Source organism: Pyrus communis, chromosome 8 (assembly GCF_963583255.1).
Source record: "Pyrus communis chromosome 8, drPyrComm1.1, whole genome shotgun sequence".
Classification (NCBI taxonomy): domain Eukaryota; kingdom Viridiplantae; phylum Streptophyta; class Magnoliopsida; order Rosales; family Rosaceae; genus Pyrus; species Pyrus communis.
This window is the reverse complement of record NC_084810.1, coordinates 19546945-19559722: the sequence shown is the minus strand read 5'-3', so window position 1 is coordinate 19559722 and position 12778 is coordinate 19546945. Positions and strand designations below refer to the sequence as shown.

General features: G+C 32.6%; 2 protein-coding genes across 2 annotated transcripts; both read right to left on the bottom strand.

Annotated features, from left to right (window-relative positions):
* Positions 1-257: 257 nt before the first annotated feature.
* Positions 258-872, bottom strand: LOC137743089 (ankyrin repeat-containing protein ITN1-like). The gene has a single exon (XM_068483002.1). It carries the CDS (start codon positions 870-872, stop codon positions 258-260), a length of 615 nt encoding a protein of 204 aa, XP_068339103.1.
* Positions 873-5579: 4707 nt separating this feature from the next.
* Positions 5580-6229, bottom strand: LOC137743088 (uncharacterized). Its single transcript, XM_068483001.1, has 3 exons — positions 5905-6229; positions 5675-5764; positions 5580-5599 (listed from the first exon to the last, which is right to left on the bottom strand). The coding sequence occupies exons 1-3, from the start codon at positions 6227-6229 to the stop codon at positions 5580-5582; spliced, it is 435 nt and encodes a 144-aa protein (XP_068339102.1).
* Positions 6230-12778: the final 6549 nt, after the last annotated feature.

The window sequence follows — 12778 nt, the reverse complement described above, 5'->3', positions numbered from 1 at the left end:
TTTCCGCTTTTTGGCTTGCTTCAATGAATTCATTTTATTGACCAAAACATAGAGCCTATGTAGAGAGTTTGTTTTAGTAACTAACTCAAAATACAAATCCACCTAAAAAGAAAACTCAAAAATATAAATTGAAGCTTGAATTTTCTTTTAGAATTGAAATCGAATACATTATTGTCAAATAGAAAGCACATTGGCTTCTCTTTACAAGTTTCTTAAAATGTAGCAAATCCAAACCTAACTAAAGATAACATAGGAATTCAAAACAAATTTTTCTGCTTCCTATCAAATATTCCAGGTCCAAAAGTATTAATGAATAACTCAACAAACAATGGAAATTGCATCAATATGAACGAGGTAACTGGAACACTGGCAAGCAAAATGCTTGGAATAACAATCGATGATTTCCCCTCAAGCATAATGTAAAGACCTGAAGAAAAGACAATCATCATGGTGGCAATGGATAAAAAGAGGGTGAAAAGGCCTATTATCATTTTTGTGGGCAAGGATTTGTAGAAATCATCTTCAGAATAACGTGACGTGAGAATGCCCAAAAACATGATAACCGAAGTTGTTGAAGAAAAGAGTGAGATTGCATCTGAAACTATAAAAGTGGTGAGCGCACTATTAGTTAAGAATGTACGACGACCTGCCTTTTCATCATTTTCACCAGGAACTATGAATGCTGCAGCAAACATTATGGTGACAATAAGAGCACCTACAACTGTACAAGAAGTTGCTGTTTCCTTCATTGACTTTTCCGCCTCTTTCCCCAATTCTTTGTGATTCTCCGTAAATACTTTTCGTGGTGTCTTCTTGTCTTTGTTTACAGATTCACAATCCTTAGGATGTACAATGCTCTCCACCTCCTGCATTTTTTGGCAACAAAATTATTCATGGATGAGACTCTTAAATATTGTCTCTTGATATAAATCCTTGAACTTTTGTCGTTTGAGACACCACGTAACCCAAAATCATTAGTTAAGCATGTAGAATGATAATATATTACGTAGTTAAACCATAATAATTTTTTCCTTGTAGTTTCATTTTATTTTTTAATTATGCTTGTGCATGTTGACAATCTTTTTTTTTTATTATTATTTTTAAAGAGAATAATTTTAGTATTCTCTTTTTTCTTTGAAATTGAATAAATATAAAGTAACAAAAATATGTGGAGTCGGAGAAAATGAGAGTAGAATAATAGCCAGAAAAATTATATAAACAACATATAGGCAAAATATTTTATAATTATAAGCTATATAGATAGGTAGATAAATAGTCACCTTAAACCATTGTAGTTCTCTCTGCATTTGCAAAGCTGCACCTTGAATGTGATTAATTTGTGACAATGGGGTAATACTTGCTACCGTATGTAGCAAATTATTGCCAAATTGATCTCTCGTCCTCACTCTTGCTCGTATTTCATCGGCATGATCGAGGCCAGGTATATTTTCCTTTTTGCGCAACTGATTGGAGACATGTATTAGATTATAAACTTTGTGGTGACGACATTCAGCGGCAATTTGCAACAGGTTCTGGCCATTTTTGTTCGTAACTAAATTTACGGGATATGAGGAATTTTTAAGAAAATGAGTAATATACTCCACATGCCCTCGTTCTGCTGCTACACACAATGCTGTGTTCAATTTCATTCGTTGATATCTACTCATATCTCCTTCATTTGCTTTAAACATGAGAGGCAAAAATTGCGCAACCCACTCATGCACCAATTTCATCTGATATATACGATTGATTCCTACATTAAAAACAAATACAAATTTACAATCATTTAAAAATAATATTCACTATTAATAAAACAATCATAGAAAAATCAATTAACAATATGATTGTGTATGTGGCCTACCCAAAAGTGTACGGAGATTTGACACTAGTCTTGGGGATAAACCCATTGCCATTCCTGCATTGCAATTCAAATTTGATGACAAATAAATAAATAAATACACACCCCCCCCCCCATAAATGGGCCATTCTTCGTACCATGTTGGTTTTTGTCAAACTCACCCATCTGTATTACTTAGCTTTTTTTATGTTTTCTTTACAAAATTATAACTTTTCTCACATTTTTCATATTACAAATTAAAGTGAGACACATTTATATCAATGGGCTTACCTTTATTAAAGAGATAGTACCAATAGCCGAGCCAGATTTTTAATGTATCGGCCGATATAGAAACCAAAGGGAAAAAAACTCTCAACTTTTTAACCTTGTAGAAAAAATCATAAACTTGTATTTATGGAACAACAAAATTCATATTCTATATTATGAAAAAAAAAAAAAAATCATATTTTATGCACAAAATATAACTCATTGTTAAATAAACTTCAAAATTTAATAACTTTTTGAACAATGTAAAGGCAAAATATTATAAAAATATAATTTCAACTTACCAGTAACTAATTCAAAATTCTGAGGCAAGTAATAATTAGAAAACGATTTTTTCTTTGGTTTTCCTGTGCTGTAGTGCGAACTTCTTGTTGAACTTTAGTACTTTACCATTAGCTGAAGGATATACATTTATTTTTATTTTTATTATGTTCCTCGTTTCCTGCCTTTTTTAGCCTTTATAATCATATTGGTGGGGTCACTTAATACTATGGTTTGTTGGTAATTCTCTTCATTCACTTGTAAGTGAAATGCATTAGGTTTGATTGTCGTCATTAACCAATTCGAACCAAATTATTATGGCTAATCCATTATGAGGTTTAGTCCACAATATCTCCAAAAGAAGCTGTAAAACCACTAAGGAGGTGTATTTAATTGAGATTTTGTGGGATTTTAATTCTTTTAATGAATCTAGGGGCATTCAATCAAGATTTTAAGTGATTCTCTAAAATTCAAATTGTATTCAATCAAAATTTTAAATAGTTTATTAAAATCATTAGAAATCTGGGTGTATTCAATTAGAATTTTAAAGAAGTGTATAGCATTCCAGGTGTATTCAATTAGATATTGATTTTAAAGAAGTGTATAGCATTCCATATGTATTCAATTATAAATTGATTTTAAAAAATTTGAAAAAATTTAAGGAATTCGAGAAAATGGAAGAGATTTCATAGCGTATTTTAAGCATCTATAAATCTCTTATCCCACCTGTATCCTCTCTCTCCCCTTCCTCTCTTTCACACTGCAATAACAGCCCATTAAAGACAAGCCCTTATCTATTTCGGTTTTAAGATTCACTATAATCTGCCCATTTTGTTTATGTTTTGTGTTTTAAGTATTTTGTTAAGGGGTGTATTCAATTGAGAATTTGAAAGGTTTTAATGGTTTTATCATTTCCCTCGAAATCTCATTGGAAAAGATGAGATTTGTGGATGCATAAAATATAATACGAATCTCCAATTCTCTCTAATTCCTCAACTTTTTCAAATTCTTTAAAATTAATTTTTAATTGAATACACTTGAAATGTTATAATTTTCTTTCAAATTTTAATTGAATACACCCAGATTTCTAAGGATTTTAATAAACTATCTCAAAATCCTGATTGAATACACTTTGAATTTCAGATAATCCCTTAAAATTCTGATTAAATACCTCTAGATTCATTAAAAGAATTAAAATCCATTAAAATCTCAATTGAATACACTTTCCTAAATCAACGTGACTATATTTAATATAAAATAAAGATGTTCTTATATTCTTGTAGTAGCATTATGGAACAAATTAATGATGGCATTAACAAAAACCAAATTAGATTGCAGACATGTAAATTACCTGCGAAAATGAGATGCCCCTTATTCTCCTTTTGGTCTGAGAGATGCCCTTGATCACTTTGGCCACTTTTATGTTTTTCAACATTTATATGACTATCCTTGTTGATTGGAGGAAGACGTTTTATACGTATAACTATCAAGATAAAGAGCACAAGCTCAGTCCTTAATAAAAAAATACTCTTCTGAAGTTTTTTTTTTTTTTTTTCCCTTAAGTTATATTTCTCATGTTAATTGTTATCAAATCATTGTTTTGTACCATACACAGAAATGACTAAATGTCTTTTACGAGTATCATTAATGAGAGGAAGAAGTTTTGTGTTAAATCATATTTATGCCCATTATTTTACTTTTCTAATATCTTTATTGAATTGTGAATAAAGGATTAAATTGTTCACTCAAAAGGTCTTTTGGTTAACCAAGAAAGTTTTGTTAATAAATAACTAATATATGCTCATACAGAAGGTGTGTATGAATTTTTTTTAGTTTAGTTTTTAAAATGGAAGAGAGAGAGAGAGAGAGAGAGAGAGAGAGAGAGAGGAATGGAGAGAGGTTTATTTTTTTATTTTTTTATGTTTTTATTTTTTAAAATTAGAGAGGTTAAAAGTACATGTAAGTGAAGCTTAAACAAAAAAAAAAAGTAAAATTTTGTTTTGTAAAATTATGTTATTGTCCTTAACTATTTTGTTGGAATAGAAGACTAAATAATATTTTCACCATCTTTCGGTTGATAAAGTGGATTCTATTAATATATAGTTTAGATATACGTAAGATAGATTAATAAAAAACAAATATATATATATATATATATATATATATATATATATATATATGATACAATTTGATAAACACCAACGAATGCCACAAAATTAAGAAGACTACCATATGATTTTTTTAAGAAAAAAAAAAAATGTAAATACTGCCATTCCCTGCCGTGCCCCCTTTCAGTTTACCAACATGAAGTTTGAACCCAGCAAGCCCCACACGAGATTTCAAACTAGCAATGGTGTTGAAGAAGAAAGATGAACATAAAATATAAAACAAACGATACAGACCAACACAAAATCAAAGTTTGAAGGAGCAAATGTACAAACCATAATAGATCAATTTTTTCCATAAATTGAGCTGACTTCCACTGAAGAATGCAAAACGGTTATTGGCCAATGTTACCAAAGGGATATTCATGTTGCGGTCTATAGCCATTGCCAACTTTGGGTAACGTTGAATCAAATCCCACGCAATATCTATATATAATACAAATGTAAAAAAGGAACATTGTTAGTATACAGACAACATATTAATAAATAAAAAATTCTTACACGGGGAAAAATTTACCAAATCTGTTGTGATAGAAACCGTCAGAAATAAGTTGAGCAGCATCGGAAACTTTTAACGTTTGGTGTGGAGTGAGGGAATAGAAATACCGAGCCAATGCTCCCCCTTTCGTCCTCTCTTGGGCCACGACAACAAGAGGCCCCTCGACCCAACGAGGTAAAATGATAAGTAAATTATTGTTCTTTTTAACCATGCATTCAGCTGCTTGAACCCTGTCTGGACAATAATTTATTATACAATAAAGTGCAGTGTAACCGAAATCGTCTGTTATTTCCAAGTCTTCCGTTGCCGTTAAATCCACCAACTGTTGTATAACGTGCACGCTGCAGCTCATGAAATTTTTGCTTGCGTAGTGAAGAGCTGTACCATGCCGCACAAATGGAAGTCTGGCTTTTCCTTCCTGGGGATATTGGCGAAGAATCTTGATCGCATTATCCCAATCATTATGCTTGACATAGTTGGCGAAAGTTTTATGGATATCGTTGGCATTGCTCTCATGATCATGTCCTGCATGTTAGTGGTTAGCTACTGGACCTGAAAGTTTATCATCATTTCATTACTATTAAATAGAATTATATACAAGTATTAATTTGTGAGGATACATCATACCTCCAGTGTGGCCTTCTTCCATTGCCGACTGTGGCGTAGCATCATCATCATCAGTCTGAGTTGGATACGCTTCAAGAACTGACCTCGTCTCTGAAAATGAAAACTTTGATGTTAAGATACATCTTAATCAACACATCAAATGAGACTAATAACACGGTACAACTATACAAACACTGCCGTATGTTTATCAGCTTTTCTTTTTTCCTTCAACTTTTCATGTATATACGTACCTTTTTCATCTGGTGGTTCATCTGGCTTCAATGTTGTTAACAAAGTATACCATGCTTCACTGGCCGTGGTTTTGTCCTTGATAATTTGATAAGTATCACCCCTGCAAGAACTCTGGATTGCATATAAGGCCTTGGCATCCTTCTTCCCCCAAGCCTTATCATCAATTTTACCGTCTTCTCCTATAGGAGATTCATAGGTGCCATCGACAACGTCCCAAAGATCTTCGGCCAACAAGTAGATATGAATCCGAGAACTCCAATCATCATAGTTCTCACGGTCAAGAACTACAGGAACAACTGTAGCTGTCATGTTCACCCTGCCCATTTATTCAACGAGATTTATGTTAGTCGAACATATGTTAAAAAAAAAAAAAAAAAAAAAAAAAAAGAAGTCAAAGTTGTCTAACACCACTTGAGGAGGACTAGTGCCGTAGTGGAAATCAAGCACCCCCTTGTGGCCCTCCTCATCCAAATTCGAGGCTCCCTTTTCCCCTCAAGACTCCACTTAAATATTGACAAAAAAACGATACTACCCTATATAAATGCTAAGAACAAGAGAAGAAATCATAGTATGTGTGTTTATATTTCGAAAACAAGGGAAGCAACAAGATCAAAGAACGAAAACAAACCAAAGTCCCGATTTGACGAGTAATAACCTGTAATCCAAAATATACACAAATTTGAAAATGTAAGTCTCCAAAATGGTTACAAGATTTGGAAGATGAAAAGGGAAAATGAAATCAAATGAGAGAAGTGGAGAGAAGTTTATAGAAATCAAAAGAATCTCATTATGACATGGGGTGAAAATTTTGAACAACTGACAAGACAAGTAAGAATCTCATTCACAAAAGAAAAAGACCAAAAGAAAGTATAAAGCCGGGTAAGACATCAATGTTACGCATCATTCAATGTTACGGGTGTTATAGCCATTAGTTTTGATTTCCACAAGTATTTAAATCTTTGATTCTTAATCTAGCCTTTCATTTTATTTATCATTCATTTTCTTTATCTTTCTTTGTTTGGTCTCCTCATACTCTTATCTTTTGGTTTTCTTGTAGATTCTTTTTCACAAGAAACAACAGGTTGATATTCATTAAACATTCCAAACAAATACTAAGGTGCCAATTGGGTATAATGCTCCAATAACCAAGAAATTAATTTGGAGTGAGATTGCTCAGATGAGAAATTTATATTCCAAGTGAAATTGGTGGTAGATATGCGAAAAATGTGACATGCATATATGTACAGCCTTCTTGGACACATTTGATAAGTGGAGCCTTCTTTGCTCCTCCCATCATGCTTACGGCCGGTATGATTTTCTTCTTTTGAGTAATAGCATTTCTAATGGGGTAGGCGATTGAATAGGGGTGAGTCATGTAGGTCAAACTTAACTTCAATGGTATAGGCAATTAATGCCTACTCCTCAAAAGTAGGCCAAACTGAAAATCTTTACTAAAAAGCAAAAGCAGAGCTTGCTATTTAGAATTTACTAATTTAGATCATAAAACGCATTTGCAACAAATAAAACGACCATGACAATCAAAATGAAAGAAGTTGAATGCAGCAAAAGCTAAAGCAAAGTGCGCAGGGTTAATTATATCTAAAGTAACTCAGTAGATTCTAAAGCACATACATCCCTATACATCCCTTCAAGCAAAGTGTGCAGGAACATCGACCAGAAGATTCTAAAGCACATGCATGCCTTCAAACTGAAGAATCGCACCACGTTCAACATCATCATCAATGCTATATCAGTTTCTATAGTCGCTTGTTTGTCAATTGTTGATTTTACAAAGTGAATGTCTGCCGAAAAGCACAAGGAAAAGCACCCAAATGAATTGTGTTTTCTTCAAATCCTTTTTGAAGGGCAGCTCATCGGCTCCACCAATACTCAAACAAAACCTGGACACCAAGGAAAGAACCCAAATGAATGAATTCACAGGTCCTACGACTCAGGAAACAAAAAAAAAAAGACAGAACATCGACTAGAAGATTGTAAAGCACATACATCCCTTCAAACTCAAGAATCGCACCACGTTCAACATCATCATCATCAATGCTATGTCAGTTTGTGAGAGAGAGAGAGAGAGAGAGAGAGAGAGAATTTGTAAGTGTCGATTTTGCAATGTCTTTATGTGTAGAGAGGTACGAGTGCTATATCTGTTTCCAACTAAAGCAAAGTGTGGGCATCTGCTAGTGAAAATCGAAAGAACGTAAAAACAAACCAAAACTGGAAATCTTAACTAGAAAGCAAAAACCAAAGCCTGCTATGTAGAATTCAGATCATAAAACGCATTTGCAACAAATAAAATGATCACGGCAATCAAAAAGTGAACAGTGTCCAAAGCAGCAACACTAAAGGGAAGTGCGCAGGTTTAGTCATCTCTTAAGGAACTCAGTAACCTGTTATAGCGAATAACGCCACAAAAGCAAATCCATTTGAAGGGCAGCTAATCAGCTCCAGCAATTCCCAAACAAAAACTGGATAAGAACCAAGGAAAGAACCCAAATGAATGAATTCACAGGTCCCACATGAAAACAAAAAGGAAACAACGTGGGCTAGAAGATTCTAAAACACATACATCCTTTTAAATTGAAATATCGCACCACGACCGCATCTCTTGCACAGCTTCGTAAGGGCAGAGAAAATATTGAACATGCGAGCACATGCACATAATGTCCCTTCGCGCCAGGGGAAATGACAGACAAAAAAAGAAGAAAACAGATCAGAAGCGGGACTGAAAATAGTGCAGAGTGAGACAAAGCAAATTCATAACTACTCATACAATAAAATCCAACATGTATCAGATTATTCCTTGTGAAAAATAAAATGAATCCTAAATATCAATCATAAAGTAAGTTGAATATTGAAGATCAGCAGGATATAAATAGACATGTGGAAAGACAGAATGTTCTATTCCTTAGAACAATTCAAAAATAAAACTCATTAGGTGACTGAGAAACAATAAACCCAGAACTGAGAGTCAGATTAAGTTCAGCAAAAACAGATAAAATTATTGAGATTACATATCGACAAGAAGTACAACCACCTTTTGAACGAGCTCATGTCTAGTGGAATCAGTGCTCAAAAATGTGATTTTTTTTTGTTGTTTCAAACTGTGCACATTTGCTTTAAATGATTTTTTTTTTTTTTTTTTTTTTGGGAAGTATTTTGGATATGATAGGTTAATGGTATAATGATTTTGTTGTAATGAATATTTTTCAATTGCGAAGTTTCAAGCCAATACATTGATGTCTTGCAAGGGAAATGACTCTACGAAAATATCCTTAAATTTAACAGTCCATTAACGAAAATTGGTAAAGTGAGACAAAAGAGTTGAAAATGTTAGTTTTAGAGGGCAAAGTGAGACAAAACCGGTTTCAAGGGGTTAACTGAGACTCAATAGTAGTTTAAGAGGCATTTTGACTAATAAACCTACTTTTTAAGCTACTAACACGTGAATCGTCTTTTCAAAGTTAACATTTTTGGATGTACATCTAATTTTCAAAAATATGATGTCTTTGATCTTGGTTCTCTTATGCGAAAAATCAGGATGTCCTCCGGTATTTTAATTGTTATGGCTCGACAGTGGCTTCTATTGCCCTCCTTTTGTATGCATGTATGGCTTAGTTTTGTTAGTCTCTACTTGCTGGGTTATGTTTTTCCCTGCTTGAGATAACGTTGTAGTACATTTCCCCATTTGGGGTAGCTTCAATGAATTCATTATATTGACAAAAAAATAGAGCCTATACAGAACTTGTCTTAGTAACTAACTCAAAAAAAAGAAATTCACCAAAAAAGAAAACTTAAAAATATAAATTGAAGTTGAAAATTTCTTTTAGGATCAAAAGTGCATACATAATTGTCAAATAAAAAGCGCATACATAATTGTCAAATAGAAAGCGTATACATAATTGGCCAAATAGAGAACACATAAATTGGCTTCTCTTTACAAGTTTATTCAATAGTGGCAAATCCAAACCCAACTAAAGATAACATAGGAAACAACTCAAATCAACTTTTTCTTCTTCGTATCAAATATTCCCCGTCCAAAAGTAGAAATGAATAACTCAACAAGCAACGGAAATTGCATCCATATGAACGAGGTAATTGGAACACCGGCAAGCAAAATGCTTGGAATAACAATCGATGATTACCCATCAAGCATAATGTAAAGGCCACAAGAAAAGACAATCATCATGGTGGCGATAGATAAAAATAGAGTGAAAATGCCTATTATCATTTTGGTGGGCAAGGATTTAGAAAAATCATCTTTAGAATAACGTGACGTGAGAATGCCCAAAAACATAATAACCGAAGTTGTTGAAGAAAAGAGTGAGATTGCATCTGAAACTATAAATATTGTGAATACCTTATTAGTTAAGAATGTAGGAACATCTTTCTTTTCATCATTTTCACCGGGAACTGTGAATGCTGCAGCAAACATTATGGTAACAATAAGAGCACCAACAACTGTACAAGAAGTTGCTGTTTCCTTCATTGACTTTTCTGCCTCTTTCCCCAATTCTTTGTGATTCTCCATAAATACTTTATGTGGTGTCATATCATCTTTGTTTACAGATTCACAATCCTTGGGATTTGCAATGTTCTCCACCTCCTCCATTTTTTGCGACAAAGTTATATATGGATGTGACTCTGAAATCTTTATCTCTTCATATAAATCCTAGAACTTTTGTCGTTTGAGGCACGATATAACCCAAAATCAATAGTTAAGCTTGTAGGATTATAGTATAATACGTAGTTAAAAAATAATGTTTTCCTTTTTAATTTCAATTTTCCCGTTATGCTTGTGCATGTTGACAAACTTTTTGTTTTTTATTTTTATTTTTAAATAGAGTAATTTCTACATTCTCATTTTTTCTTTGAAATTGAAGAAATAAAGTAACAAAAATATGTGGAGTGGTAGGAGAAAAGAAGAGTAAAATTATAGCCACAAATATATATGAACATCGCAGAGGCAAAATATTTCATAAATATAAGTATGTATATATAGATAGATAGAAAATAGTCACCTTGAACCATTGTAGTTCTCTTTGCATTTGCAAAGCTGCACCTTGAATGTGACCAATTTGTGACATTGGGGTAATACATGCTACCGTATGTAGCAGATTATTGCCAAAGTCATCTGTCATCCCCACTCTTTTCCGTATTTTTTCAGACTGATCGAGGCCAAGTGTGTTTCGAATTTTGGGCAATGGATCGAGGAGATATATAAGATTATAAATTTTGTGTTGACGGCATTCAACGGCAATTTGAAACGGGCTCTGGCCTTTTTTGTTCTTAATTCTAAATAAAGGATATGTGTCATTTCCAAGAAAATTAGTAATATACTCTACATGCCCTCGTTCTGCTGCCACACACAGTGCTGCTTCTAATTTCTTTCTTTTATTAAAACTCATACTTTCACTTGTCATACTTTCACTTGCTGCTTTACACATAAGAGGTAGAAGCTGCTTGACCCGCTCATGTATCAATTTCATATGATATATACGATTGATTCCTAGGTTCATTAAAAACAAAATACAAATCATTTTCAAATAATATTGACTATTAATAAAACAATCATAAAAAATATCAATTAAAGATATGAATGTGTCTGGCATACCCAAAAGTGTTTGGAGATTCGCCACTAGTCTTCGGAATAAACCAATTCCTGCATTACAAGTCAAATTTGATGACAAAAAAAAAAAACATTTTATTTACCATAATGGGTCATTCTTCTTACTGTGTTGGCATACTCACTTATGTGTATTACTTTGTTTTTTTTATGTTTTCTTACAAAAATACTACTTTTATCACATTTTTATATCACATTTGTACTATCTTTTTAACATAAAATAACAAAATTCATATTCTATATTATGAAAAAAAAAAATCATATTCTGTGCACAAAACATATAATCCATAGTCAATGAAACTTCAAACTTAATTAATTTTTTAACAATGTAAAGGCAAAAAATTATAAAAATATAAATTAATCTTAGAGCATCTTCAAAAGAAACGTCAAATTCAAAACATCAAATTTTAATTTGATAACTGACTTGGCAATTTGACATATTGTCAATATTTTTATTCCATCCGATATGCCAAAATTTGTTGTTTCATTTATGTTTTCTTTAAACAAAAATATTAAAAGTTGGGCTGTTGGTGGCTTAAAAATAATAAAATAATACTTAAATATGCTAGTATTTAAATGAAAGCAAGTGAAATGCCTTTGGAATTAGCAAATCCTTATTTGATGCCAGTGTCAATTTTGACATTTCCATGTCTATGTCAACTTTAACACCTTGATTAGAGTAAATGATACGTCATTTGTTACTGTTATATGTTTATATAACATTTTTAACATCTTATTTGAAGATGGTCTTACTAGTTTTATTGAATCCCCAAAGGGACTAAATTCAACTTACCAGTAAATAATTCAAAATTTGAAAGCAAGTAAAAATTAGAAAACGATTTTTTGCTTGGTTTTTCCTGTGCGGCAGTGCCCCAACTTTTTGTTGAATTTTACCATTAGCCGAGAGAGAGAGAGAGAGAGAGAGAGAGAGATATATATATATATATATATATATATATATGTTCCTCAGTTCCTACCATTTTTAACCTGTAAGCTCATATACTACGATCTAGTGGTATTCTTCTTTATTTGTTGTAAATGAGAAATCTTAGATTTGATTCTTGCCAAAGATGAATTCGAACCAAATTATTATGGCAAACTTATTGTGAGTTTTAGCATACTCTCCTCGTGGGCTATCCACCAGTGTAAGTGCTTTCCAAAAAAAGAACTTTCAATTTTGGGATCTTTCAAATTTTAATTCCATTTTATGTATGCATGTCAAAGATTGGGGATGA

What these genes read in the sequence shown, in the direction of transcription:
- LOC137743089 (XM_068483002.1), bottom strand. Translation starts at nt 872, where the DNA reads ATGCAGGAGGTGGAGAGCATTGTACATCCTAAGGATTGTGAATCTGTA.
- LOC137743088 (XM_068483001.1), bottom strand. Translation starts at nt 6,229, where the DNA reads ATGGGCAGGGTGAACATGACAGCTACAGTTGTTCCTGTAGTTCTTGAC. An exon ending in TGAACCACCAGATGAAAAAG is followed by an intron (nt 5,765 to 5,904) that starts GTACGTATATAC and finishes TTTCATTTTCAG; the next exon opens with AGACGAGGTCAGTTCTTGAA. An exon ending in GGAAGAAGGCCACACTGGAG is followed by an intron (nt 5,600 to 5,674) that starts GTATGATGTATC and finishes ATAAACTTTCAG; the next exon opens with GTCCAGTAGCTAACCACTAA.